At 48.4% G+C, this 25,070-nt stretch overlaps 1 protein-coding gene across 2 annotated transcripts in view; it reads left to right on the forward strand.

Moving 5' to 3' along the window:
• MAMLD1 (mastermind like domain containing 1) overlaps positions 1–25,070 on the forward strand; it is a 103,791-nt gene that overhangs the window by 46,041 nt on the left and 32,680 nt on the right. For both annotated transcript variants that reach the window (XM_045996342.1, XM_045996343.1), the window contains exons 2-3: positions 8,338–8,496; positions 21,129–22,904. In XM_045996342.1, coding sequence (XP_045852298.1) covers positions 8,401–8,496; positions 21,129–22,904 — 1,872 coding nt within the window. In that variant the 5' untranslated portion in view covers positions 8,338–8,400. The remainder of the gene's footprint in view (positions 1–8,337; positions 8,497–21,128; positions 22,905–25,070) is intronic.

Consider the following 25,070-nt stretch of genomic DNA (forward strand, 5'->3'; position numbering starts at 1 on the left):
CCACCTGTACGAACTTGACAGTATAATGTCTTTTCACATCTTTTGCCCGTTTTCCATTTAGATAGTAGTAGTCTGTCTTCCTACCATTGAGTGTGGAGATTCTTTATATATTCTAGATACTAGTCCTTTATCAGATATGAGGTTGCGCATACTTACTCTCAATCTGTAACTTGTTTTTTTCATCCTATTCACAGGGTCTTTTCATAGAGCAAAAGACTGTATTTTCAATAAGGTCTGATTTGTCTGTATTTCTTTTCATGGGTCATGCTTTTGGTATCAAATCTGAGAAAGAACGTTTTGCCTAGCCTTACCTCCTACAGATTTTCTCCTACTTTTTTCCCGAAACACATATAGTTTGACTGTTACATTTAACTCCATGGTCCATTTTGAGTTAATTTTTGTGTAAGGGATAAGGTTGAGATTGATGTTCATTTTTTTGACTATGGATGTTCATTTGCTCCAGAACCCTGTGTTAAAAATGCTATTATGCCTGCACCAGATTGCTTTTGCACTTTTGCCAAAAATCAGGTGTATTCATGTGGGTCTTTTTTTGGTTCTCTGTTCTATTTAATTTATCTGTGTGTCTGTCCCTCTGCCAATACCACACGACATTTTTATTCATTGATCTTGTATCCCAAGACCTTCCTCAACTCTCTTCTTGGTTCTGTGAGTTTCTTTGTAAATTTCTTAAGGTTTTCCACATAGATAATTGTGCCAACTGCAAATAGAAATAGTTTTACTTCTCCTTTTCTAACACGTATGTCTTTCATTTCATTTTCTTAGGCTAATGGACTAGCTAGAACTTCCCAGTACTATGTTTTTGTTTTGGGTTTTTTAAATTGAGATACATTTGACATACAACATTGTATAAGTTTAAGCTGTGCAGCATATTGATGACAGCAGAAATTCTCGCCTCATTAACAGTCTTATAGGGAAGGCATTTATTCTTTAATCATTAAGTGTGCTGCTAGCTGTACGTTTATTACATCCTTTATCGAGTTGAGGAAGTTCCCCTCTACTCCTGGTTTTCTGAAAGTTTTTATCATGAATGGATGTTGAATTTTGTGAAGTGCTTTTTATGCATCAAATGACTTGATCATATTTTAATAGAAGTTTTTTGCTTCGAGATTGTTATAAATGAACATGCAGTTGTAAGAAATAATCCAAATAGGTCCCATGTACCCTTTGGCCAACTTCCCCTAATGATAACATCTTGCAAAACTATGGTGCGATATCATAAGCAGGATGCTGACATTGGTACAGCCAAGGTACAGAACATTCCCATCACCACATGAATCCCTCATGTTGTCCGTTTGTGGATACATCCACTTCCCTCCCACACTCACTCCTTCCTTAACCATTGGCAACCACTAATCAGTCCACTTCTATGGTTTTGTCATTTTAAGATTGTTATATAAAGGAAATTATGCAATATGTAAATTTGGGGGCTTGGCTTTTTTCACGCAGTGTAATTCTCTGCATATTGATCCAGGTCACTGTCTAGATCAGCAGTCATGTCTTTTTTTTTTTTTCCATTTTATTTATTTTTTCAGCGTAACAGTATTCATTGTTTTTGCACAACACCCAGTGCTCCATGCAAAACGTGCCCTCCCCATTACCCACCACCTGTTCCCCCAACCTCCCACCCCTGACCCTTCAAAACCCTCAGGTTGCCCCAACCTCCCACCCCTGACCCTTCAAAACCCTCAGGTTGTTTTTCAGAGTCCATAGTCTCTTATGGTTCGCCTCCCCTTCCAAATTTTTTTTTTTAATAAACATATAATGTATTTTTATCCCCAGGGGTACAGGTCTGTGAATCGCCAGGTCCACACACTTCACAGCACTCACGATAGCACTTACCCTCCCCAATGTCCATAGCCCCCTCCCCCTCTCCCAATCCCACCTCCCCCCAGCAACCCCCAGCTTGTTCCCTGAGATTAAGAGTCATTTATGGTTTGTCTCCCTCCCAATCCCATCTTGTTTCATTTATTCTTCTCCTATCCCCCTACCCCCCCATGTTGCTTCTCCATGTCCTCATATCAGGGAGATCATATGGAACTAGAGCGTATCACGCTTAGTGAAATAAGTCAATCGGAGCAGTCATGTCTTTATATTGCTGGTTCAACCATTCATCCATCGAAGGACTTCTGGGTTGTTTCCCTTGTTTGGCTATTATGAATAAAACTATTCTAAACACTCATTTGCAAAATTTTGTATGAACGCAAGTCTTCATTCCAATGGGATAAATATCCAGGAGTTCAGTTGCTGGGTCATCCAATGGTCGTGTGTTTGGTTTTTAAAGAAACTGCCAAAGAGTTTTGCAGACACTATTTTTGCCGAGTGACTTTTTCATTCCCACCAGCAAAGTATGAGTGATCCAGTTTCTCTCATCGTGGCCACTATTTAGTGTGGTCACTATTTTCTTTAAGATGAATGTTGCATTAACAATTTAGAGTCATTTAATGCATTCACAGTGTACTAAACCATTACCTCTATCTAGTCCCTAAACATTTACATCACCCTGAAATAAAACCCTGTACTCATTAGGCAATCATTCTTCATTCTTCCCTTCCCCCAGCCCCTACCAAACACCAATCTGATTTTTGTCTCTATGGATTTACCTATTCTGGACATTTCACATAACTTCATACAATATGGGACTTTTCACAGCAGGCTTCTTTTCACTTAGTAGCATGTTGTCAAGTTTCATCCATGTCCTAGCCTTTGTCAGTAACAGTCCACGGTACAGTTGTACCAAATTTGTTTATCCATTTACACACTGATGGACATTTGGGTTATTTCCACCTTTTGGTTATCATGGATGATGAACTCAAGAGGATTGTGTAAAAGTGTATGAGTGTGTATTTTTGGTTCTTTTGAATATAAACCTAGGAGTAGAATTGCAGGGTCAGATGGTAATTATACATTTTACTTTTTGAACAATTGCCAAACTGTTTTCTACAGCACCTGTAACATTTAAATTCCCATCAGGAATGTACACGGGTTCCGATTTCTCCACATTCCACACTCATTATTTTCCTTTCTTAATTATGCTATCCTAATGGGTGGGAAGTGGTATATCGAATTTTGATTTGTATTTCCTTAAGGCCTACTACTATTAAGCATCTTTACATGGGCTTGTTAGCCAAAAGTGTATCTTCTTTGGAGAAAGGTCTATTCAAATCTTTAGTCCATTTTTTAGATTGTATTGCTTGTCTTTTCATGGTTGAATTGTAAGAGTTCTTTGTATATTCCAAGTCATGCTGGATCTTTATCAAACATATGATTTGCAATAGTTTTCTCTTACTCTGTGGGCTGTCTTCTTACTTTCTTGATAATGTCCTTTTGACATTTTTAATTTTGATGAAGTCCAGTTTATCTATTTTGTTGTTGTTGCTCATGCTTTTGGTGTCCTATCTAAGAATCCATTGCCAAATCCAGTGTTATAAAGATTTTCCCTTATGTTTTCTTCCACATGTTTTATAGTTTTAGCTACTGTGCTTAGGTTGGTCCATTTTGAATTGATTTTTAAATACAGTGTGATATAGGGGGTCCAACTTCATTTTTTGCATGTGACTATCCATTTGTTAAAGAGACTAATGTTTCTTCTACTGAATAGTCTTGACAGCCTTTTTGAAAATCAATTGGCCATAGATTTATGGCTTTATTTCTGGATTCTCAAGTGTATTCCATTGGCATATATGTTTGTCTTTATACCAGTAGCACACCGTTTTGATTACTGTCATTTTGTAGTATGTTTTAAAACTGCAAAGTGTGACTCCTCCAACTTTGTTCTTTTTCAATATTTTTGAGGTGATCACATGATTTTTATTATTTTGCTTATTAATATGGTGGATAATGCGTGTTCACCTTTGAATATCAAACCAGCCCTGCATCCCTAGCATAAACCTGACTTGATCAGAATGTGTAATTCTTCTCATAAACTGCTAAAACTTTGTTATGGATTTTTGTGGTTATGTGCCTGAGAAATATTAGTCTGTAGACTTCTTTGCACATTCTTCATCTTTGCTGCCAGGGTAATACAATGATTTGGGGAGTGTCCCCTTTTCTTCTATTTTCTGAAGAGATTATGTAGAATTGGTGCTAATTCTTCTTTAAACTATTGATATAATTCTAGTGAAACTGTCTGAGCCTGGAGTTTTCAATTTCTGGAGGTTTTTTAAATTATGAATTTAATTCCTTTAATAATTATATTGGGCTAATTTTGGTAGTTTGTGCTTTTAGAATAATCGGCTCATTTCATCTAATTTCCAAATTTGCATGGGTAGAGATGCTTATAGAATTTTCTTATTACTCTTTACATGTCTACAGAATCAGTAGTATTATTCCCTTTTTCATTTCAATACTGGTCATTTGTCTCTTCACTCTTTTCCTTTTGTTAGTCTTTCTAGATGCTTGTCAGTTATATTTTTTTTCCTAAAAACAACTTTTACCCCATTGGCCTTCATTTTTTTTTCTATTTTCAAAATAATTTCTTTTTTTTTAAAGATTTTATTTATTTATTTGACAGAGAGAGATCACAAGCAGGCAGAGAGGCAGACAGAGAGAAAGGAGGAAGCAGGCTCCCTGCTGAGCAGACAGCCCAATGCAGGGCTCGATCCCAGGACCCTGAGATCATGACCTGAGCCGAAGGCAGAGGCTTTAACCCACTGAGCCACCCAGGCACCCCCTTCAATATAATTTCAATAGCAGCATATATTCTTGATATTCCCTTCTTCTTGTTTGTTTTAGATTTATTTTGCTCTTCTTTTTCTTGGTTCCTTAGTTGGTAATTCATTGTTTTTAGACTTCTCCCGAATTTCTATTGTAAGCATTTAGTACAGTAAATTTCCCTCTAGCTTTACCTGTGTCCTACAAATTTTGATATATTGTATTTTTGTTTTCATTAAGTTCAATTTTTTTTTAAGTAGGTTCCATGCCCAACATGGGGCCTGAACAAATGACCCTGAGATCAAGACCTGAGCTGAGATTGAGAATCAGATGATTAATCAACTGAGCCACCCAGAAACCCCTAGTATTTTTAAAATTTGTCTCGAGACCTTCTCTTTGATGCATAAATTTTTTTTAATGCGTTGCTTAGTTTCCAAGTGTTTCGAGATTTTCCTATTGTTTTTCTATTGTTGTTTCCTAATTTGATCCCATTATAGTCAGAGAAATCTCAGTTCTTTAAATGTTTGTGGATTGTTTTATTGTCCAGAATAAGTTTATCTTGTTATATATTCCTTGAGTGTTTGTAAAGAATGCAAATTTTACTGCCTTGTTTTTTTTTTTTTTGATGGAGTGTTCTCTAAATGTCAACTAGATCCTGTTAGATGATGATGTTGTTGAGTTCTTTGTGTTGATTTTCTGTCTAGTTCTATGAGTTGTTGAGAGAGGAAGTTGAAGTCTCCACTATAAATGCGAATTTTTCTTTTTCTCCTTTCAGTTCTTTTGATTTTTGCTTCATATGTCATGCAGTTGTGTTGTTTGGTGTGTGCACAATTAGGATAACTATGTCTTCTTAGTGGATTGACCCTTTTATCATTATGTAATGCCCCTTTCTGTCTCTGGTAATTTTCTTTGTTCTGAAGTTCACTTTACCTGCAAATACCAGGGCTTCCCCATAACTATTTTTTATTACCATTTACATGATATATCTTTTTCACCTTTTACTTCCAACCTGTTCATATCATTGTATTTGAGATGAGCATCTCACAGACAGCATATAGTTGGATCATGTTGTTTTTTCACTCTGCCAAAGTTTGTCTTTTAATTGGTAGATTTAGATCATTTTCACTTTTTTAAAACATTTTATTTATTTGAGAGAGAGAGAGTGAGAGAGAGAGAGAGAGAGTGAGCACAAGTAGGGGCAGGGACAGAGAAGGACAAGCAGACTCCCTGTTGAGCAGGGATTCCAATGCAGGGCTTGTTCCCAGGACCCTGAGATCATGACCTGAGCCGAAGTCAGATGCTTAACCAACTGAGCCACCCAGACGTCCCTAGATCATTTGCGTTTTAATGAACTTACTGGTAGTTAATGCTTAAGTCTACTGATTTATTTTTATTTTGTTTGTTTTGTTTTTGTTTCTTTATTTTCTTTGTCCAGACTTCCTATAGGTTACTTGAACAGTTTTTGAAATTCCATTTGATGATTCATGTCCAGTATTTTTGCATGCATCTTTTTGTATGCCATTTTTAGTGGTTACTCTAGGTATTATGTCATATATACATAACCTGTAATAGTCTACTGATGTCAGTATTTTACCAGTTTGAGTGAAGTATGGAAACCTTACTTCTCTTTCCATCTCCTCTTTACCCTCCCATTTATAATGCAATTATGTTAAATATTTCTTCCGCATAACATTTAGAACCACAGCATGCAATGTTATAATTGGTGCTTCAGTTATCAGATATAATTTAGAAAACTTGAAAGAAAGAAAGTCTATCATATTTACCCATATTTTTTTCTTTCCGTTTTTCATTCTTCTTTGGTGGTGTCCAAAATTCCTTCTTTGATCACTTCCTTTCTGGTTAGAAAACGTCCTTTATCCATCCTCTTAGGAGTGGTCCATTACTAACAAATCCTTTGAGTTTTTCTTTATCTCAGAATATCTTGATTTCCTTTCCATACCTGAAGCATATTTTCACTAGGTATAAGATTCTGGGTTGAGATAAAAATGAGAGAACTCTCTTTTTTTCAGCACTTATTTAGATCTTCTGTTTTAGCTGACTTCCTCTGACAATGCTTTGGCAGGGAACAGGGTCACCATCTCATTTCTACCAGGTTCCCCACTTAGCCTTCATTGACACCAAGGAGGTTGGGGTGCCTCATTACTGCTGGGTAGTAGTGAGAATTCTAGCTCCCTCCTAGGCTTTTACTGATACCATCCTGGCTGGGATCGGTAGTAGTGCCTCATCACTGTTCCCCATGTGATCTCCACTGACATTGACAATGATGGGATGTGGACTCATTACCCCTATGCAGGAGCAAAGGTCCTGACTCTCTGTTAGGCCTCCTCTTATACTACCTTTTTGGGAACAGGGAGAAATAAATCATAACTGCCGGGTTGGGGTAGAGTCTAGGCCCCCACTTGGCCTCTGATGTTGGGACTTGATGGGACCACACTTTTTCCTGTGGTGTTTAGCTGAATTAGAGCAGTTCTTGTATAAACCTGTTCTGCCTCTGTGGGCTGTCCCTTTTTTGGTCCTTTAGCTAGAGAGAGTAAGCTTTTGTTGGGGAATTTTCATCAGTGTCTATTGTCATTTTGGGGTTGCCAGCTTCTTCAGGTCCGTGTCTGAGATCTATGAGGCAAAAACCCAGAGAACTCACCACCACATTGTTCCTCAGGTCCCAAGGTCCCTTCCTCTCTCCACTTTTCAGGTCTTCTTATGTTGGTTTTATATATAATGTCCAGAGGTTTTAGTTGTACTCAGTGGGAAAATGGGAAGCATACATTTCCATTTTCCCAGAGGCAGAAGTCTGGATGTGGACATTTTTGTGCCTGATTCTGCACTGCCAAGAGGATTTCCAAGAAGGAGATCTTCCCTCATATATGAATGCCTTAACAGAGCTCTTATTTCATGTCTCTATCATGAAAGACAAAAAGAAATGAAACAAAATAAAATGAAAAAAAAAAAGCTTTACTGGGTTTAGCACATTTATCTGCCATGGCAGGTGTGCACTGGAGCAGACATGTCACCATCTGCTTGGTTAGTTTTGTGTAAACCAGTACACCAGAGTTTCATGAGCCTCTTCCAACACCCACTGCTTCCTTCCACTGACTGTCGGGTTATAAACTGTTAGTCAGCTAACTTGACTGGGTGCTAATGGGGCCAGAGTTGGGAGCTGCTCCTTCAGTGTGCCATAGTCTTACTCTAGGAGAGTGGAAGGGGTCTTAAGCCATCACCTGATCCAACCACCATGGTTTTCTCATAAGAAAATTGTGTCAGAGAACAGAAGAGTCTTTCCCCAGATCTCACTGCATACCACATGCACAAAAAGCCAGACCTAAGATCCTCATTCCCTGCCTTTAAGCCTGGTGTTATTTTAGTTACGTCAGGCTGCTTCTCCACCCATCCTTCCAGTCTCCAATGAATTCTGCTCTGCCTCACAGCCCGGGACTGCCATCCTCATCCCAGCCAACTGCTTCACAGAAGTGCCCCTCATCCCTGGGGGTGGGAAGGGGCTCGATGAGGGGGGTGGGGTGGGGAGACAGACATGAAAGGGAATGTGGTTGACTCCACCCAAACCTGTCCTCAGAGTGAAAGTCTGTGATTCTCGGGGTCGATGGTCTCATCTACATATCTGAAAGACAGTGTACTTTTTGTCTCCCTAAGCCCTGTGTCTAGGTCGTGTGGGAAGCGCCTTGGAGAGTCAAGAATAAAATTGCAGGTCAAACAATGGATGAATGGAAAAGTCGGCTTGTAATCAAGAGCATGGTTCCCCATTTCGGCATGGTGGAAAATCGTCAGCAGCCCAGAAAGCTCCAGGAATCGGTCAGAAAATGGGCTATTGGGGGGAGGGGGGTGTTGAATGCTTCTTATCTTAAACTTGAACATGAGATGTGTTATTGAAATTCTCTGTGCAAACTTGTTGGCAGGGAACCAACCCAAAATATAAGGAACTAGAATCTGACCTAGAAAAGATGTAGGAGATGAGCTGACCTTGCCCCTTAAGAATTTCTGAAGAGCAGGAAATACAGTCCAAGGACCCATCCCAGTCTAGTGAGCTCTGCACTGCACCCCTTCAACTAGAAAGAAAGGAAGAGCGTGAGGGAAGTAAAGCCTTCTTTTTCTCTTAACAGAAACAAGGAATGTGGAACTGACAGACACTAGATAATATTGCATTCACTTCCTAGTACCACTAAGAACAGGAAGCTAGTGAATAGGTCACAAAAAGAGATTCCCATTCAAACTCTCTGGCTCTGGTGTCCTTTTAAAAGCCCACTTGACAAATTTCACCTTTCCTTCCTTGGAACCCAAACCTCATCTATGTGTCTGTAACGAAGGGTTAGGGCCTCCAGCAGTAGTTCTAGGAGCCAGGACAAAAGAAGGGACCATGAGAGCTGCTGGTTAGTTGAATTTGACATTAAAAGCCTGCAACATCACCAGTCTACCAAGATTAGCTCCATTAGTAGGAGTCGCAGCAAACACAATGGCTGTTATCTCAGTGTATTGGGTCCACAGAGGAGAGGCTTACCTAATCTGTGAAATTAATACAGCAGACAGGAAATGCTCGTATAGAGCCGTGGGTCTGCTTCCTTCCTGTTCAGAGAACTGGGAGCTCGGGGCTCTGAGGTAATGCCATTTCACATAACTAGAGGGCCTGGCCTCTCCCATCCCAAGGGCGATCCACGAACGTAAGGGCACAGGTATGGGGGGAGATTGTTGAAATCTCACTTCTCTGTTTCTCCTCAATGTCTACGTGTTCAACTGGATACCGCAGCCTCCGTATACATAAACATTTACAGACTTGGACAGCCAGGCTCCGCTCACGGAGATGGCGGTCAGATGGGATGGCAGACATGGCCATTCCTTGGCCAGCCTCCCATCCTCCTCATTGCCAGCCCTTCAGGCAGCCTCTCTTAGAAGGCAGTGTCTAACCTCCAGCGGAATTACCCTTTAGATTTCTTGCTTCTCTTTTATGGTTGACAACTGAGTCAGTGAAGGAAAACCTCTCAGCGATGCATCTAGAGTCCAGATGCATTTGGGCTTGACTTCCAATTTCTCCTCTCTTTCACACTGGATTTGGCTCCAGGAGGAATGAGTGGGCTGTAGTATAAGGGTCCTCTTCCCCTTCCTCTCCCGAGCCCCACCAACACCCTTTAAAAGAGTGTGACTGGCAAGGAACTGCTTTGGGTTTGATCCATGTAGACCTCAATGCTGGAAGGGTTTTCTTAGAATAGGCCCTTGGCGTGGCCATCCGTGCCCTCACTTGGGAGAAGTTGCCATTGCTTGCACCATTTCTAGGCTTGGCATCTCTGCAGATGGCCTCATAGAGCCCTTTGTAGGCCATGCCAAAAATTCACATTTATTGCTTGAGAGTCACACCTTAGACTTGATCAAAATCAGTCCTTCTCCTTCCTCCATGCCACACTTTGTTCTCTGCCCTTGGCTCTGAGTGACCTGTTTCCAAAATTCCAAGTTGTCCTAGAAGACCAAGGATTTGCCCCAGTTGAGGGGATCCAAAAAAATAGGTCTCAGTCTCCAAAAGCAACTTTCCCAGATGAGTCCCCTTTGCAGTAAAAAGCTCATGTGTCTTCTTGGAAGATGCTTGTGGTCTCTGAAGGGAACGATATGGAAGGAGCCCGCTCCTCCGGGTGGGCCTGCGCAGCAGAATGCCTCTGTCACGTGGAGATCTGATCGAGACGCTCATGAGGGGCTTCTCTCATCCTTTCCCAAGACACAAGCTAACAGCAACAATAACAAAAACATGTTTTAAGTAAGGTCTGTTCATAAAATCCTCTCAGTCTCAAAGAAGAAGTCTTTTAAATAGCCCTGAACTATTTCTTGTGAACAGTTGAGAGCCCCCTTACAGGAAATAGACATCCTAAGACCATCCTAAGGGCTCAAGACACCGGGATTCTAGTCTTGCTTCTGCTACTAAATAGCTCTGGGACTTTGTCCATCCTTTTCCCTCCCCAAGGACAAGTCAAGTGAACCAGAAATAAGACTAGGAGCCCTGTGTGGAACAGGGGAAGATACAGATTGGGATGGCTACAAAAATACTGGATCCATGCTATCTGTCCCTCTTCTTTAGACTGGTGACCTTAGAAATACCCAATAAGAGGAGGACACTCACCTCCTGCTGTAGCACGTCAGCAGGGTTCAGAATTTTTATCCATCGTCCTTGGAGGCACCTCCCTTTCCCTGCGAAAGAGTACAGGACTCAGTAAGGAGACCTGAGACTAGCGTTTTGTGAGAACCTGCGCATGTCCCTTTCCTCTTGAGGTCAGAGAGTCTGTCTGGCCTCTCCCTGCACCCCCCCCCCCACTATTTCCAGGGTCTGTCCTGTGTGCCCAGCCCCGTGCCAGACCCTGGGCTCCGGCAGTGCCCAGTCGAGGAGCGGACTGTTCCTGGGCTTCCTCCCCCAGGAACAAATCGGTCCTACTCTGCAGTTCTACTTATCCTACCCTGAAACTGGGGGGAGAGAATTGAGTGGCTCTTTCACACAAGCTACTCTGTTAGACATTAGCTCCTCTGCCTCCGCAGGCTGGGGATGGGGATTCGTATTTCTACTTCACCAAGGCAGAGACTGAAGCTGGCGGAAGACGGGGGAGTCTCCCAGCGTTGCAGTCAGTAGGTTGGAAATTCAGATCTCGGCTCCAGGTGCCCTGACTTGGAAGGTCATCTTCCTTTGCTGCTTCCCATTCTCAGATTAGGAACCCAGAGTGTTAGGACCTTCTGTGGGCTGGGCATGCCTTTTGGGGCACAGGCTCGAGCAGCAGACCAGAGTCCCAGGTGGCCTGGAGATTTCATCGCAGTGGCAGAGACAGCCTGTAAACAGAGGTGAATGGACGCATCTTTTATACCATCCTGGTGACTCCCTGGAACCTTCTGACTGGCCCCGTCTACAGCCCAGCCTGTGTGCAATGAGCGGGCTGATTAAAAACCTTACAGGGAAGTAGGGACAGCCAGCCAGAACCGGGGCCAGTGTGCCCCACTTCGTGCAGGCTGTGGGCAGGAGCAGGTCTGGCCCCAGGAGAGGGGAGGGATGTGTCTGGCCCCTCTTCCAGAACACAGGGGGTCTAGGAGACCAACTCATCAGGTCAGCAGCTGTTCCTAACGCTTACCGAGAATCTTGCAGGAGTGTCTGGGCTTAGGTCTGCACCAGTAAAATAGGGTTACTAAGCCGACCTCTGCCTGCATCAGGGTTTCTGGGATGACGATGACCAAGATGTGGATATGAATGCAGTCTAAACCCCATAAGGCATTACTGCCGTTTGCACTTTTTTATTTTTTTTTTAATGATCAGAGAATGGCATTGGCTCAGAAGGCAGTGGGAAGCGTGTCCTTGGAGCTCAGGTAGAAACACATAGGACCCCTGAGGACACCTCGGTCTCTGCGCTGTGGCACTGAGCATTCTGGGTCAAGGCCTGCAGTGCGTATGCGCCTTTCTATTTTGGGGATCCTCCCCATGGAGCACGCAGCTGCTCGCTCCCTTTTCCCCCTCCTCCTCCTCCTGCAGGAAGGGCCCTTTCCTGCTTCAGACATTCAGCCAGGGCGGCCACCAGGCAGAGGCCTGGCCTGAAGACTGATCCCTCCTGCCGGGGCCAAGCGCTGCTCAGTTTGCTGGACACTGCTGGGCGCCACATCTGGGTCCTGCCTGGGTAGCCCAGTTCAGCAAACCGGTGACCTGAAAACCACAGTCTGTTTGAAAGGGAGGGTGCCAGGAGGGAGTTTTATTTGGCAGCTGGCTTCTGCTGGCATCTGGGAGCTCAGTGCTGCCCTGCCTGCCTTCCTGCCTGGCCCCTGCCCCTGGCTTCCTTGACTTTAGGCCCAAGGTGACAGGTGTCTGGAGGTGGAGCTTCCTGGGGAGGAGAGTAGACTCTGTCGGACCCCAGGCCAGGGCAGTGGAAGAGCCCAGCTGAGCTACAGCCCGAGGTGTACCCCCATCTACGGTACGTGCCAACTGGGGACAAGCCCTGAAGATGAGGGCCTGGGAATCCCCAAAGTCCAAGCTGGCCGGTGTTGGCTGAGGCTTCTTGCTTTTGCTGGAAATCTCCAGCTGGAGAACTTAATAGAACTGGGCTTTCAGACAGATATTTGGGTCAGGTGCTGCCCCTGGGGTGCCGAGTTCCAGACTTCATGAGGGAATGGGGGAAGCAGGTGCTTCTAGGCTTGGGCTACAGATTCTGATTTCTGCAGTTGATATAGAATAATTTGTTAGCGCCCTTCCTTCTCCCCCTTGCCTTTCCTTCTCCTCCTCTTCCTTCCTGCCTTTTCTTTCTCCTCCTCATCTCCCCCTCCTTCTTACCAGATTTCCAACCCCCCAAATACCAAAGTTAGAAAAGCAGCCACGAGCCATAGGCTACTGGACTTGACTGCTGAGGGCTCAAGTGTGGCTGCCCCTGCCACCACCTCCCACCCTCCTGGGACCCTGAGGTCTCCCATTCCATCCAAGGCTCAGGCCTGGGCACCTAGTAAATGATCAATAAGCAGCTGCTGCCCCCCTTGGCCAGAAGTTCCCTTAGAAACCATTCAGGCTAGCCCCTGTGCCAGATATAAGAGGCCAAGGACACACAAAGGAGAAGGCACATGTCCAAGGTCATTGGGCCAGTTAGTGAGTTTAATCACACTTTCTGAAAAGCGGCTGTCTCTTGGCCTTGTCGTCAGAAACAGAAAGAACAGGACAATTTGCAGGAAACTTTTTGCTCCAATGGTTAATTCAGACCTGTCCTGTCACAAGGCTAGGTGCTCTGGGGGTACAGAGATGAGGAGGAAACGGTCCTTGCTTTCAGAGAGCGGCAGGCCTAACATGGCGACCTTGAGGTTGGCCAGAGCACGGGCTGGAAGTGAAAGGGGTAGAAGGTGAAGCTGTATTGTCATAGAGACCCCTGAAGGCCTGAGCGAAGAGGGTGTGCCTGAATCTGGTAGACAAGACGTGAGCTGTTTGAAAGTGTACAGAGGCTGGGAAGGCAAGGTAGATGGGCTCCCTGGAGGAGGTGGTGTCCTCTCCTGTCACTGTCATCAGCAAAGGCGAAACATGGCAATACGCTGCCCAGTTCAGGCCCAGTTCAGAAATGGTCACCTAACTTGGGCAACAGCAGAAATACGGAAGATTTCAGCTATGAAAATGTCACCTGCCATTCTTGTCAACAGTCGGCCTCCGTGGCCCCCAGCAGGGTAGGGAGGGCAATTTGGAAATAACAGATTTCCCTGGGGGACGATGCTTAGCTGAGGCTCTAGGTCAAGGGTTGGCAAACTCCAGCCCGGGGGCCAAATCCAGTCAGCAGTCTGTTTTTGTAAAGTTTTATTAGTACATAGGCACGTCCGGCCAGGAACATATTGTCTACTGCGGAAATGCAACGGGGACCACATGGCCTGCCAGGCCTGAGAACATTACCGTTCAGGCCTTTACGGAAGAAGCTTGCCATCCTGACCCAGGTCACTGGGCTTCGGTTCATTTTCTCTGAAGCCACAGTTTCTCCTTATAAGCAGGTACTCCTCGGTGCCACTTGATAGAACATCCCCAATCCTCACGCCCCCCCCCGCGCCCCCACCCCCGGGTTCTGCTCCCTTTCCGATGCCCCAGCTGGCTCAGTCCCCCTGGCCCTCCCCCACGGTCCCTGCCTCCATGACTGGTCCTGGTTCTTCCCACAACTTCCGTTCTTGCCTGACCTGTCGGCATCCAGAGAGGCCTTTCACAGACAGGTTGAGCAGGTGGTTCCCGCCACAGACAAGTTCTCGTCCACGGCCCTCCCCCACCTGCCGTGGGGCCCCACAATGAGCTCAGGGCCACCTCCCGGGCTCATGGTGCACTGAGCCCACTGGCTGCCTGCCCACCCATGGAACATGCCAGCAGCTCCCTCCCCCCCCCCACCCCCACCACCCCGGGCCTTCTCGCTGCTTCTATGCTCCTGCCTGGAGGCCCGCTTTGTCCTGTCACTCGTTCTTCAGCACTCTGAAGAAGGCTACTCGCGCTCCAATCTCACACGCTTGCTGTCTCTCCTACGAGAATGCTGGCTCCTTCTCAGGCTACGGCTCCACTTCTCTCCCTGGGGTCTGCTCCTTCTAAGGGGTTTCTGTTTGGGGGCCCCGAGACAGCCTTGCTTTGCACAGTTAGTGCGCAGAAGCCCGGGGCCACTCTCTCTAGCTGCCTCTTTCAGAGCGAGCTCTTGGTGCTCAAGTTATCTAGTGCTGGGACGGCCTGTGGGACACTGTCAGGAAAGTTGGACATTTTCTTGCCTCTTTTTGCCCTTTAAGTCAAGCCTTTGGGGTTTAGAACAATTAACTTGGCCAATATAAAATATCTCCAGGAAGCCAGCCCCCAAACACCAACACCCAACATCTGCTTTCTGAATATAGGGCTTCAAAGAGCTAAGCGCACTGTGGCTAGCTGCTGTCCGTTCTATTTATTTTAGCCGCATGACAGCTAAGGAACTGAGAAATGCCTTGCCCTTTCCTGTAGTTAAATCTGACATGAAATTACTTTATTGGCAGCATTTTAACAAACAGAAATCCGCCACGCTTCCACCAGCGGCTCAGCTTCAGGTTTCTGGGTGAACCGAGATCATTATGATGGCAAGGAGACAGCTGCCAGGTCTGGGCTAGTTCAGGGTGAGCCTCTTCCTCGGGACCCAGGCGCTGGAGCTTCTCACAGAGAGGCCGAGCAAGGAGGAGCCATCCTTGAGGACATCCCCCCCGCTGACGGCAACACCATCTCCACCAAATACCACCATTATCATGACGGTCGTCTATACCCGCAGGAGCACCCCCATCTTTCCATGCATACATGTGCGCACACACACTCACACACACACGTGTACACACGCACACACCGAGGCAGAGGAAATGCTTTGGGTTATGTGACACATTCCGTGATGTGATCACAGACACTTTATATATATAGTGGAAGAAAGGAATATTTTCCATTGTCATTATTTTCGCTATGTAACCCCCGCCTGTTGCTGCGTGCTTCGGGGGACCCAGAACATCAAGCATGTATTTGTGGGCAAAACAAAATTAGGATTCTTTTCCCCCAGAAGAAGCTTCTTGTCCCCAAGCGCACACCTTAAAAAACACCTAAGTTTGGATGTGAGATCTTTTGCTTCGTAGAAGGATTTTCTTCCGATGGTCAATTCTTGGTGCAGTTTATGATGACTTGGTTTACAGAAGTAAGCCTTGCCTACAGCTGTTCAGAAGTACAGCCAATGAGTAAAGGCAGCTCTCCCTCGAATGGCAAATGCTGCTGAGTAAACCATGTTCAAGGCTATTTTAGGACCACCAAGAATGTGTTTGCATTTTCAAGAGTGGAAAGAGAGAGAATATTTACTTGGCCCTACTAGCCCCGGTTCAGTTGTTCAGCAAGTGAACCGCCACTGAATCATATGCTTAAAAAAGGTTCATTAAACGCTCTGTGCATTTAACCTTAGTAAAAACAAAAAAAAAAACACCTAAATTATTTCCCAGAGTATATGTGTATGAAATCCTCACATGATACATTTGAAAAATCTCATTGGATCACTTAAATGTGTACAGTTCTTACTTGTCAATCATGTCTCGTGCTCCGTAAGGCTGGAAAAACCATGATGCTCCTTACCCTGCAGCCCCTCCCGGCCTCTGCATCTCTGGTGTCGGAGCTCAAACCGCCTGGTTCTAAATTCTACTAACTGTGGTTGGTACATCTGCAGACGGTTAGTAGATCTTAGAGTCGCAAGTTGGCACTCAGCTGCTAAAATGTGCTTATTCACAAGCACGTGACCTTCTAAATGCACGAGACTAACCAGGTGGCTCTGGATTCTTCTCCCACCTACACAGCTGTCGGGTTTCTCATGCAAGGAAATTCCTGCCTTGTTCGAAAGCCTGTTGCCATTTTACTTAGCTCATTGTTGGGACACAGGCAGAAGTGAGGTCTCCGTGCACCTAAGCTTCAAGACTCAGCCTTCAAAACTTCCAAGGCCTGGTACCTAATTTTGTTCTTTTATTTTTTTTTTAAGTCATCTCTAGATCTAATGTAGGCCTCGAACTCGCAACCCTGAGATCAAGAGTCTAACACTCCACCGACTGGGCCAGCCGGGCACCCCTAATTTCATTCTTTTAATGTTGTATTCTCTTTCATAAAGAGGGGCCCCCAAACTGTGTAAGCTTCAGTCCCCACAAAGTAGAGATGCATACCTGGGAACAGAGGGAAAGGTACGGAGCCATAAGCAACCGTTCTTCTCTTTGCCCCATTTAAACTACTCCAGTTGGTGTCCCAGCAACGGGGAGGATTGCCTCCCACAAAATCAGTACCGTCACCATGGCCTTGAGTCTGCCATCTGCAATCCAGCGGGGCCCTGCTGTGAGGAGAGACAATCGCTCCTGCGCTCACCTACGCAGAGGCGGAAGCCTCTAGCGCTATCCAGATGGAGCGTTATGACTACCCCACATGGTGGGTGATTTCCACATGGCTCAAACTGCCCCAGCTCAAAATGACCCAGGACTTGTTTCCAGCTCTTGGATTATCAATGGCTACTTGCTTCCCAGCTCAGCTCCACCAGAAGTCCTATCCCTGAAATATGCCAACAGCCCCTCTAAAAACTCACTCAACCCATCAGGGCCCAGACCATGGGCTTCCCCACTGACCCCACTCCCAATCCCATCAACATCGGCAAGGAGCCAACCACTGCCTGATGGGGTCCGCTTCCAGAGTCCCTGCCAACATGGGGGCACTTGTGAAAGGAAGACTTGGGGAGCCGGGGACCAGATAGCAAGGGAGAAGGGGTAAGAGCCTCCCATCCCATGTGTGGTCAGCAGCCAAACTGAGGGGCCTCACTGGGGCCTTTGTGGTATGGACCCAGAGCCTCCGAAACGGGTTCATAGTACCAGTATGGCTGCATTCCGCCTTTGGCATGGTGTTCTCTGTCAACTCAGTCCCCCTCCCTTTCAGTTTCGGTCATTCCTTACGTGCCGGATTCTGCTGGAGAGATGCAAAGTTACGACAGTGGTTGGTGGAGCGGTTAAGGGCAGGCAGGTGGGGGACAGAGGCCCAGACGACTGACTGAGCCCATTGCCGAGTTCTCATTCTGGATAGATCTTCAGGAACAGCCTTTAAAACAGCACCGTTGACTGCCATAGGCCTCTTGAGTTAGCTGGGGAGATGGCAAGCTTCCTGGTGACTTGGTAGGACCCTAATAGGAGATGCAAGTGAGCCCGGCTCACTTGACCCAAACTGTCGGCCACCTTTCCTGATTCAGCTAGTGCACAGCTGCTGTGCTCAGGACTACTGCTGCTAGTCCACGGACACACACACACACGCGCACACACACACAGAGGTACACACGCATTCAAGGAATTCCTTGTTAAAACGTTCTCGAGATATTTGGGGAGGACCATCATCCAACCCCCACTGGACTGGGGGAGGGTGTGCTTTCTTTAGGAGTCTGCAGCTACCAACAGCGTGCACATCCCGCTCGTGGCCAGGGTGCCTGTGGACCATTGGGCTGCCCCTGGCCTACTATCCCCCAGGGAGAAAGATCCTCCTGGGTGGGGAAGAAGAGACCTTTACAGCTGAGGCCCAGAGTGGAGTAGGGACCTAGGAGAGGTCATATCACTGGGTCCTTGGAAGCCCAGCCCAGAGGGAAGTGAGGAGTGTCTGCCCAGTGGCCCTGGTGGCCTCTGCCATTGGTGTGTGGCCTTGAGCCTCAGCTGTGCCTCCACTGTTCCCCTTCTTTGCATGGCTCTAGGCTTGTCAGACGCATGCCAGTGGGACACCGATGAAGCTTGTTAACCTGGGTCCTGCACACACAGGGCTGTCTGGACCGGGGCAGGGCCTTTGCCTTCGACCCTCCAGCCCCAGGCAGCCCCGGCTCCATCCACTGGGCCTGGCCATGGCCAGCTTGAGTTCCCTGAAGGGGATCCGGGCTAAAACCTGCCCCCACTCATCCCTTATTGATCCATTTCATCCATTTCTACTTTCAATATATTGGAATTCTCTGAACTCCTTGGGAGAATGCCGATGAAACAGAATTTCAGTTTGGGACTCAGTGACTCATTTGTGGGCTGGCCCGTGATTGACTGAATGAATGGCCAGGAAAACATGCAGCAGAGCCCCCTGCATGCCAGGTCATTTGGTTCATTTGTCCATTGATTCATTCAGCTGCTATTTACTGAAAACCTGGTGTGGGCCGAGACAGAGTCCACTGCTCCCGGATGGAATAGTGGGCCCAGATGAAAGGAGAGGCCACTTCTTGTGGCCCCCCCACACCCAGCCCGTTCTTGCCGATCCCGAGAACCTCAGCCCCAGGTGGATTTGATGGCAGAGCTGCCCCTCAAAGTGCCCTTGTCCACGTTGCAGAGAAAGGCAAAGAAGGAGGCAAGTTCCCTCACTCCAGTGGGTGGAGCCCTTTCTGTGGCAATGAGACAGGGTCCTGCCATCAGGACGGCTCAAGGCCGTGGCTTGTGAGGCAGCTGAGGGGTCAGGGTCTGGGCCCTGCTGCCCTCCAGCCACGCAGCTCTGGGCAATACTTTCCCCTTCCCTGGGTGTCAGAGCCCCTGTCTCTCCTGGGATGGGGCTGCACTCCCAATGGCATGACTGCCCTTGGTAATGGCAGCCACAAGTGAGGGAGGGTTTACTAGGTGCTGCAGGTTCGCAGAACAGCATCAATGAGATGAGGCATTTAGCATCAGAATCAGCCCGGGGGCTTCAGAAAGACTCAGATCCCTGCCCCCCCCACCCCCCCGCTCTGGAAGAGAGTGAAACAGTTCATTTGGGGTGGGGGGCTGGGAATCTGGATACGTCTTGGGGAATCTGATGAGCACCAGAGCCTGAGATGTGCAGCCCTGGGGGAAACTCTTTGGATGTTCACTCCGTAGTGACAGTCCGGGCCAGTGTGGTGCTAGCTGAGGGCCACCCACACACGTTGACCCCCCCTCTCCCACCAGTGAGCCAAGCACGAGGAGACATCAAAGGACCAACAACAAATGTCCCAGTGAGACTTCTATAGCTAAACAGGGGGATTCTTACACAAAAATTTGCTTCAGGAGAAATACGGTTGCCCCTTAAACAACACAGGTGTGAACGACACGAGTCCGCTTCCAGGCAGTTTTCTTCAGGAGAGACACAGGAAGGAACTGTGAATGCGTCTTCCCTTCCTGATGATGTTCTTAGTAACATTTTCTTTTCTCTAGCTCCCGTTGTTGTAAGGCTCTAATAACAGTATGTAGAACATCCCCAATCCGTGTTAACCTACCCAAGGTTACCATAAGGTCCCCAGTCCACAGTAGGCTGTTAGTAGTTAAGTTTCAGGGGAGTCAAAAGTTACAGTCAGATTTCTTACAGCAGCACCATTTTCAAGGGTCCTCCGTTTCCCTCCTCCCCTGTTGGCATGGAGGTGTTTTCCAAGCCCCTCTCTTCCCACACATTCCTCCCCTCCACCCCACTCGCTTTTCCCTCCACTTGCGGTCACAGTCATTAACATGACAGCCACAGATGATTGTATGGAGCTTTGAACGAGTAGGAAATACTGCATCACTAACTGCTTTGTTCCCAAAGGCTATGCTTTTATAAATGGTGAGCAGCTCCCCCAAGGTGCAGATCGCAGATTGGGTCCTTTTCCTGTTGTTCCATATCTCCCCAACCTAAGGATGCACCTGCAGAGAGGAATTTCTTATTTAGATAACTTTATACTTTGGGGGGGGGGGATGGTTGTAAGTCATTCTCAGTAAAAACAAACAAGCAATACCAAACTGTAGAGAATAGAAAGGGCCTCGCCAGTCACCCCCAAGAGACGACCTGCCCCCAATGGTCACATATATGTTCTTCCAAGCGATTTTTGCATTACCTAGCAGAGTGTGTGTGTGTGTGTGTGTGTGTGTGTGTGTGTGTGTAGAAATAGAGGTGCCTGTGCCCTTATGATCGGTCTTCAACTTGTGTTTCCCCGAAACAGGATAGCTCAGCCAGCTGCCCCAAAGCCCACAGCCAGATCTGCTTTCCTCCAAAGGCTCTATTGTGGTCCCATTGCAGACCTCAGTCTGATGCATTTAACCAAGACAGGGAGGCAACCTAAAAGTTCAACGTTTACATTAGGCTTTTCCTTCTTAGAAACGGGGTCCCTGTAGACAGGTCCTTGCACTGTGCCCTCAAACACCCGTCTAGGACACAGTTCTTTCCATGGCTTCCACACAGCCGAGCTGAGCTCCCCCTTACGTGGGCAGAGAAGATCCTTTGTGGGACTTCCTGTGGTGTTCGGTACACAGACAGCATAATGCCTAATTCGAAGTGTAACAAGACAGTTTACATGAAACACAGCAACAAAGAAGCAAGCATTATGGTTCCCAAAATAGGCTGTATTATATAGTTTTGACAACTATAAGTCCTGAAATGGAGAGATGTTTTATCTTGCAAGTTTTCTGTTCATTAGCTTTCATGTGCCAAGGCTTTATAAAAAATTTTTCTCTCCCTCTCTCTCTTTCTCTCTCTGCCACAGGGACCCGTTAAAAGGAGACGGGAAGGAGATCATTTCCAGTTTCCAGACATGGCTGATGAGGATTACCCTCATAAAATCAAGAGGCCTTGCCTGGAAGACGTTACCCTTTCTATGGGCCCGAGCGCCCACCCCAGCACGGCCTGTGTGGAGCTGCAGGTTCCTCCGCTAACGATGAACCCCAGTGCCGCGGCCATGGGAGGAGCGGGCCATTCGTTACCTCTCGAGACGAATCCCATGAACGGCAGCATCATGGGCTCGCCATTCGTGGTGCCGCCGGCTGCAGAAGTGGGACTGAAAGGATCCCCTGGGCCCTACTACGACAAAGCCAACAGTGTGCCGGCTGTGGACCAGGAACTTCAAGATCTCCTGGAGGAGCTAACAAAAATTCAAGAACCTTCTCCAAATGACCTCGATCTCGAGAAGATCCTGGGCAGCAAGCCTGAAGAACAACTGGTCTTAGAACACCCGCAGGTGACCCTGGATACCACTCCCAAGCCTCCAGTGCAGATGCCTCAGTTGGAGAGCCTTGGTACCAGCAAGGAGTTTGCTTCGAGTTGCAGCCAGCTCGCGGGGGCGGGGCCATCGCTTCAAGTCCCGCCCTCCCCGGCGGGGATCAACTATGGGATCCCGCCCCCAAGTAAGCAGAGGGCCTTGTCCAGATCTTCGGTTGTGCACGCCAAGAGCCAGGCCCCGGGGGTGCCCCAGGCCGCTCTGCCTCCAGTCCCCGTGCCGCAGTGGCATCACGCCCACCAGCTGAAAGTGCTGGCGGCCAGCAAGCAGGGGTCCGCTAGTAGGCCGCAGGCGCCCAGCTCCAGCTGGTCGGGCCTGCCGCCTCCGGGCATGTCCCCGTCTTACCACCCGATACCATCTCCTCAACCGCCGCAGCAGTTCAGCCCTCAGAACCTCATGGTGTCGTGCATGGCATCCAGCAACGTGCCGGGGAGCGCCTTCCAAGCCTCCCCCGATGCTTTACTCTCCAGCCTGGCGTCCGGTGGCACGGCTGCCCTGGGGCCCGCCATGCTCTACACTGTTGAGAAGCTCCCCAGCCCTGCTCTCAGTCAGCAGCCGCAGTTCAGCCCACAGAGCTCCATCCTGGCCAACCTGGTGTCCTCTGGGGTCAAAAGTCCTCCGGGACACCTGCTGTCCGCCCTGCCGGCCAGCAACGCGGGGCCCTCCCCGCCCTACCGGCCGGAGAAGCTCTCCAGCCCGGGCTTGCCGCAGCAGTCCTTCACTCCGCAGTACTCCCTCATCCGGAGCCTCCCCGCCTCTGGCCACCCGCTAACGCAGCCAACGCAGCCAACGCATCCGCCGCCGCCGCCGCCGCCGCCGCTGCCGCCCCGGCAGTCCACGAGCACCATCTTCAAGCCCTTGACCACCGACTCACCCAAAACCCTGAGCGTGATCATGCAGCAGGGGCTGCCCAGCCCCGGCCCCGGAATCCCGGAGCCCTTTACCTTCGGCAACACCAAGCCCCTGTCGCACTTCGTCTCTGAGCCGGGCCCCCAGAAGGTGCCCTCTGTGCCTGCCACCTCTAGGCAGACGACCCTCCTCCACTACCTGCAGCAGGCCCCGCCGGCCTCTTCCACCACCGCCTTGTCCACTGCCACTGCCACCCTGCAGGCGCCGCCGCCGCCGCCGCCGCCGCCGCTGCCGCCGCAGCCGCCGCAGCCGCCGCACCCTGACCACTCGTCGTTCCTTCTGCACCAGATGATGCAGCAGCCCCAGCGCTTCCAGCGGCTGGGGGCGCGCAGCTCCACGCCTTCTCTGCCCAGACAGGTAAGACGACCTCATGTCCGGTGGCAGTCCTTGGTTCTGGAACTAAGAACCGTGTCTTGTGCTATTGGCGACCTGGCTGTGGAAGCAGACGCGGCTGTAGTCCTCTCTGAGCCCAGACTTGACTTGGGAAAAGTCTATTTCAGCCAAACTCCGTGTGGTCCAACTGCAGTATTAATGAGGCCAAGGTTATGGTTTCAGTTCCTGTGTGGGCCACTTAACTCCTCTGGGAGGAAACATGTACCCAGAGGGTGCTGCCAGGGGAAGGGGACCAGGGGAAGGCAAGGCTCTGCTCTGGGCCGCGTGGCATGTTCCCTCACCCAGGGCTAGCAGACACTTTGCGGGATGCAAGGAAATTGCACCAAAGCATTTAAATCTTGTCCCTGCTGGCATAAGACTTGCACACTGAGCCTTCTAGAAATGGCCCAGCAAACTTCTGCTGAGCAGGTTCCAAATGAAAAGGACAGATACGTAGATAGTAGTTACTCTTAGCGTCTCCCAAAGAAACTGAGGCTCAGAGAGTTGAAATGACTTGCCCAGAAACATACAGCCAGGGGCAGAGCAGGAACCGGAAACCAGGAAGTCTTAGTTCAGAGCCTGTGCTCGTCCCAAAATCCTTGTGACTTCTCCCTCTCCCTCACCTTCTGCAATCTGACTGCTAGACTCAGCTGGTCCTTCCTGAGTGCTGTGGACCACAGCTGGCCTTCATCTGTGCTCCAATTGCTGCCTGTGTTGGTTATCTCTTGCCGGGTAACAAATTACTCCAAAACATCTGCTTAAAACAACACACGGGTATCACCTCGCAGTTTCCGCAGGCCAGGAGTCCTGGCATCACCTAGCTGGGTCTTTTGGCCGTGAGTCGCTCGTAAGGTTGTGGTCATCTCCAGCTCAACCAGGAAGGTTCTGCTTCCAAGTTCACTCCCGAGGTTGTTGGCAGGAAGCAGTTCCTTGCAGGTGGTTGGACTGAGGCCTTGGTTCCTCATGAGCTGTTGGCTAGCAGCCTCCCTTGGTTCCTTGCCATGTGGGCCTCCTCATAGTGCATCTCACAACATGGCCGCCGGTTTCATCTGAGTAAGCAAGACAGAATGTGCCAGCAAGAGAGGAAAGGGAGTGCCAGCAAGTCAGAGGTCACGGTCTTCAGAACCTCGTCTTGAAACTGATGTTCCACCTCTTCTGCTCTATTCTGTTCTTTAGACACAAACATAAGGTGTGACTACCAGGAGGCAGCAGTCACTGGGGACCATGTCAGATGCCTGCCTACCCAGGGTGCTGTTCATCCTGGTCCCTCCTTTGGGGAGGGACCTCAGCCCTCCCTGAGTTCAGGCCCTCTTGGTTCTTTGCGTGAACTCAGAGTTGACTCTTACAGTGGTTTCCCCCAATAAAGCATCCATCACGACAAACACTTCCTTCAAGCGACCACATATAACAGAGAGCTGACCACGTTTCACATTTGCTCAGAAGTTTCCAGAGGCTCCATCTGCCTTCCTCGACTCGGTGCTCTTCAGGCCCATCTGGCACTTGACTTCTATCATCCAAAGTGCTCGTAGTCCCTGGCCCACTCTGCATTCGCAGCCTTACTCCCGCCATTCCCCGTGCCTGACTGTCCCTTCCCACCTTCTGGCTCCTGTCCCACTCCTACAGCTCCTAAGGTGCCCTCCCCTCCAGGAAGCTTCTCCAGATAGCCCCGGGTACTTCCATCTCCCATGCAGGCTCCCTTTTCTGCAGAGCAGCCGAGGAGGACAGCTTGGCCAGGGACCTGGCCTGAGGGAAGTAGCTGTCGGGGCTGACCTCTCTTCTGAGGGCCCCGGATGAGTGTGACCAGGGCAGCCCCTGGAGGATAGGACCCGTGTCTTTTTCCTCCATGCCTCATGAGGCACCCGCAAGCAGAGAGCTCAGCGCCCGGGAACCAGTCCTCGGTGAAGTGTTCTGACAGGTTGGTTGAACATTAAACGCATGAATACATCTAAAGATTTTTGAACGGGGTCTCGCGGCACGAGATAGTTGCCAATGAAGGTTTGCTATCACTAAGACTAACTCTTGGCTCTGAGTCTCCAGATCCCATTTCTGGGGGCTGAAATGTGGCCTTCGAAACCGATGCTGTGTGGGGACAGAGTACGAGCGGTGCTCCCTGCAGGTGGACAGCGGTTGTGGCGCCTGCTGGCCACGTGG

The sequence above is a fragment of the Meles meles genome, chromosome X (genome assembly GCF_922984935.1).
Source record: "Meles meles chromosome X, mMelMel3.1 paternal haplotype, whole genome shotgun sequence".
NCBI lineage: Eukaryota > Metazoa > Chordata > Mammalia > Carnivora > Mustelidae > Meles > Meles meles.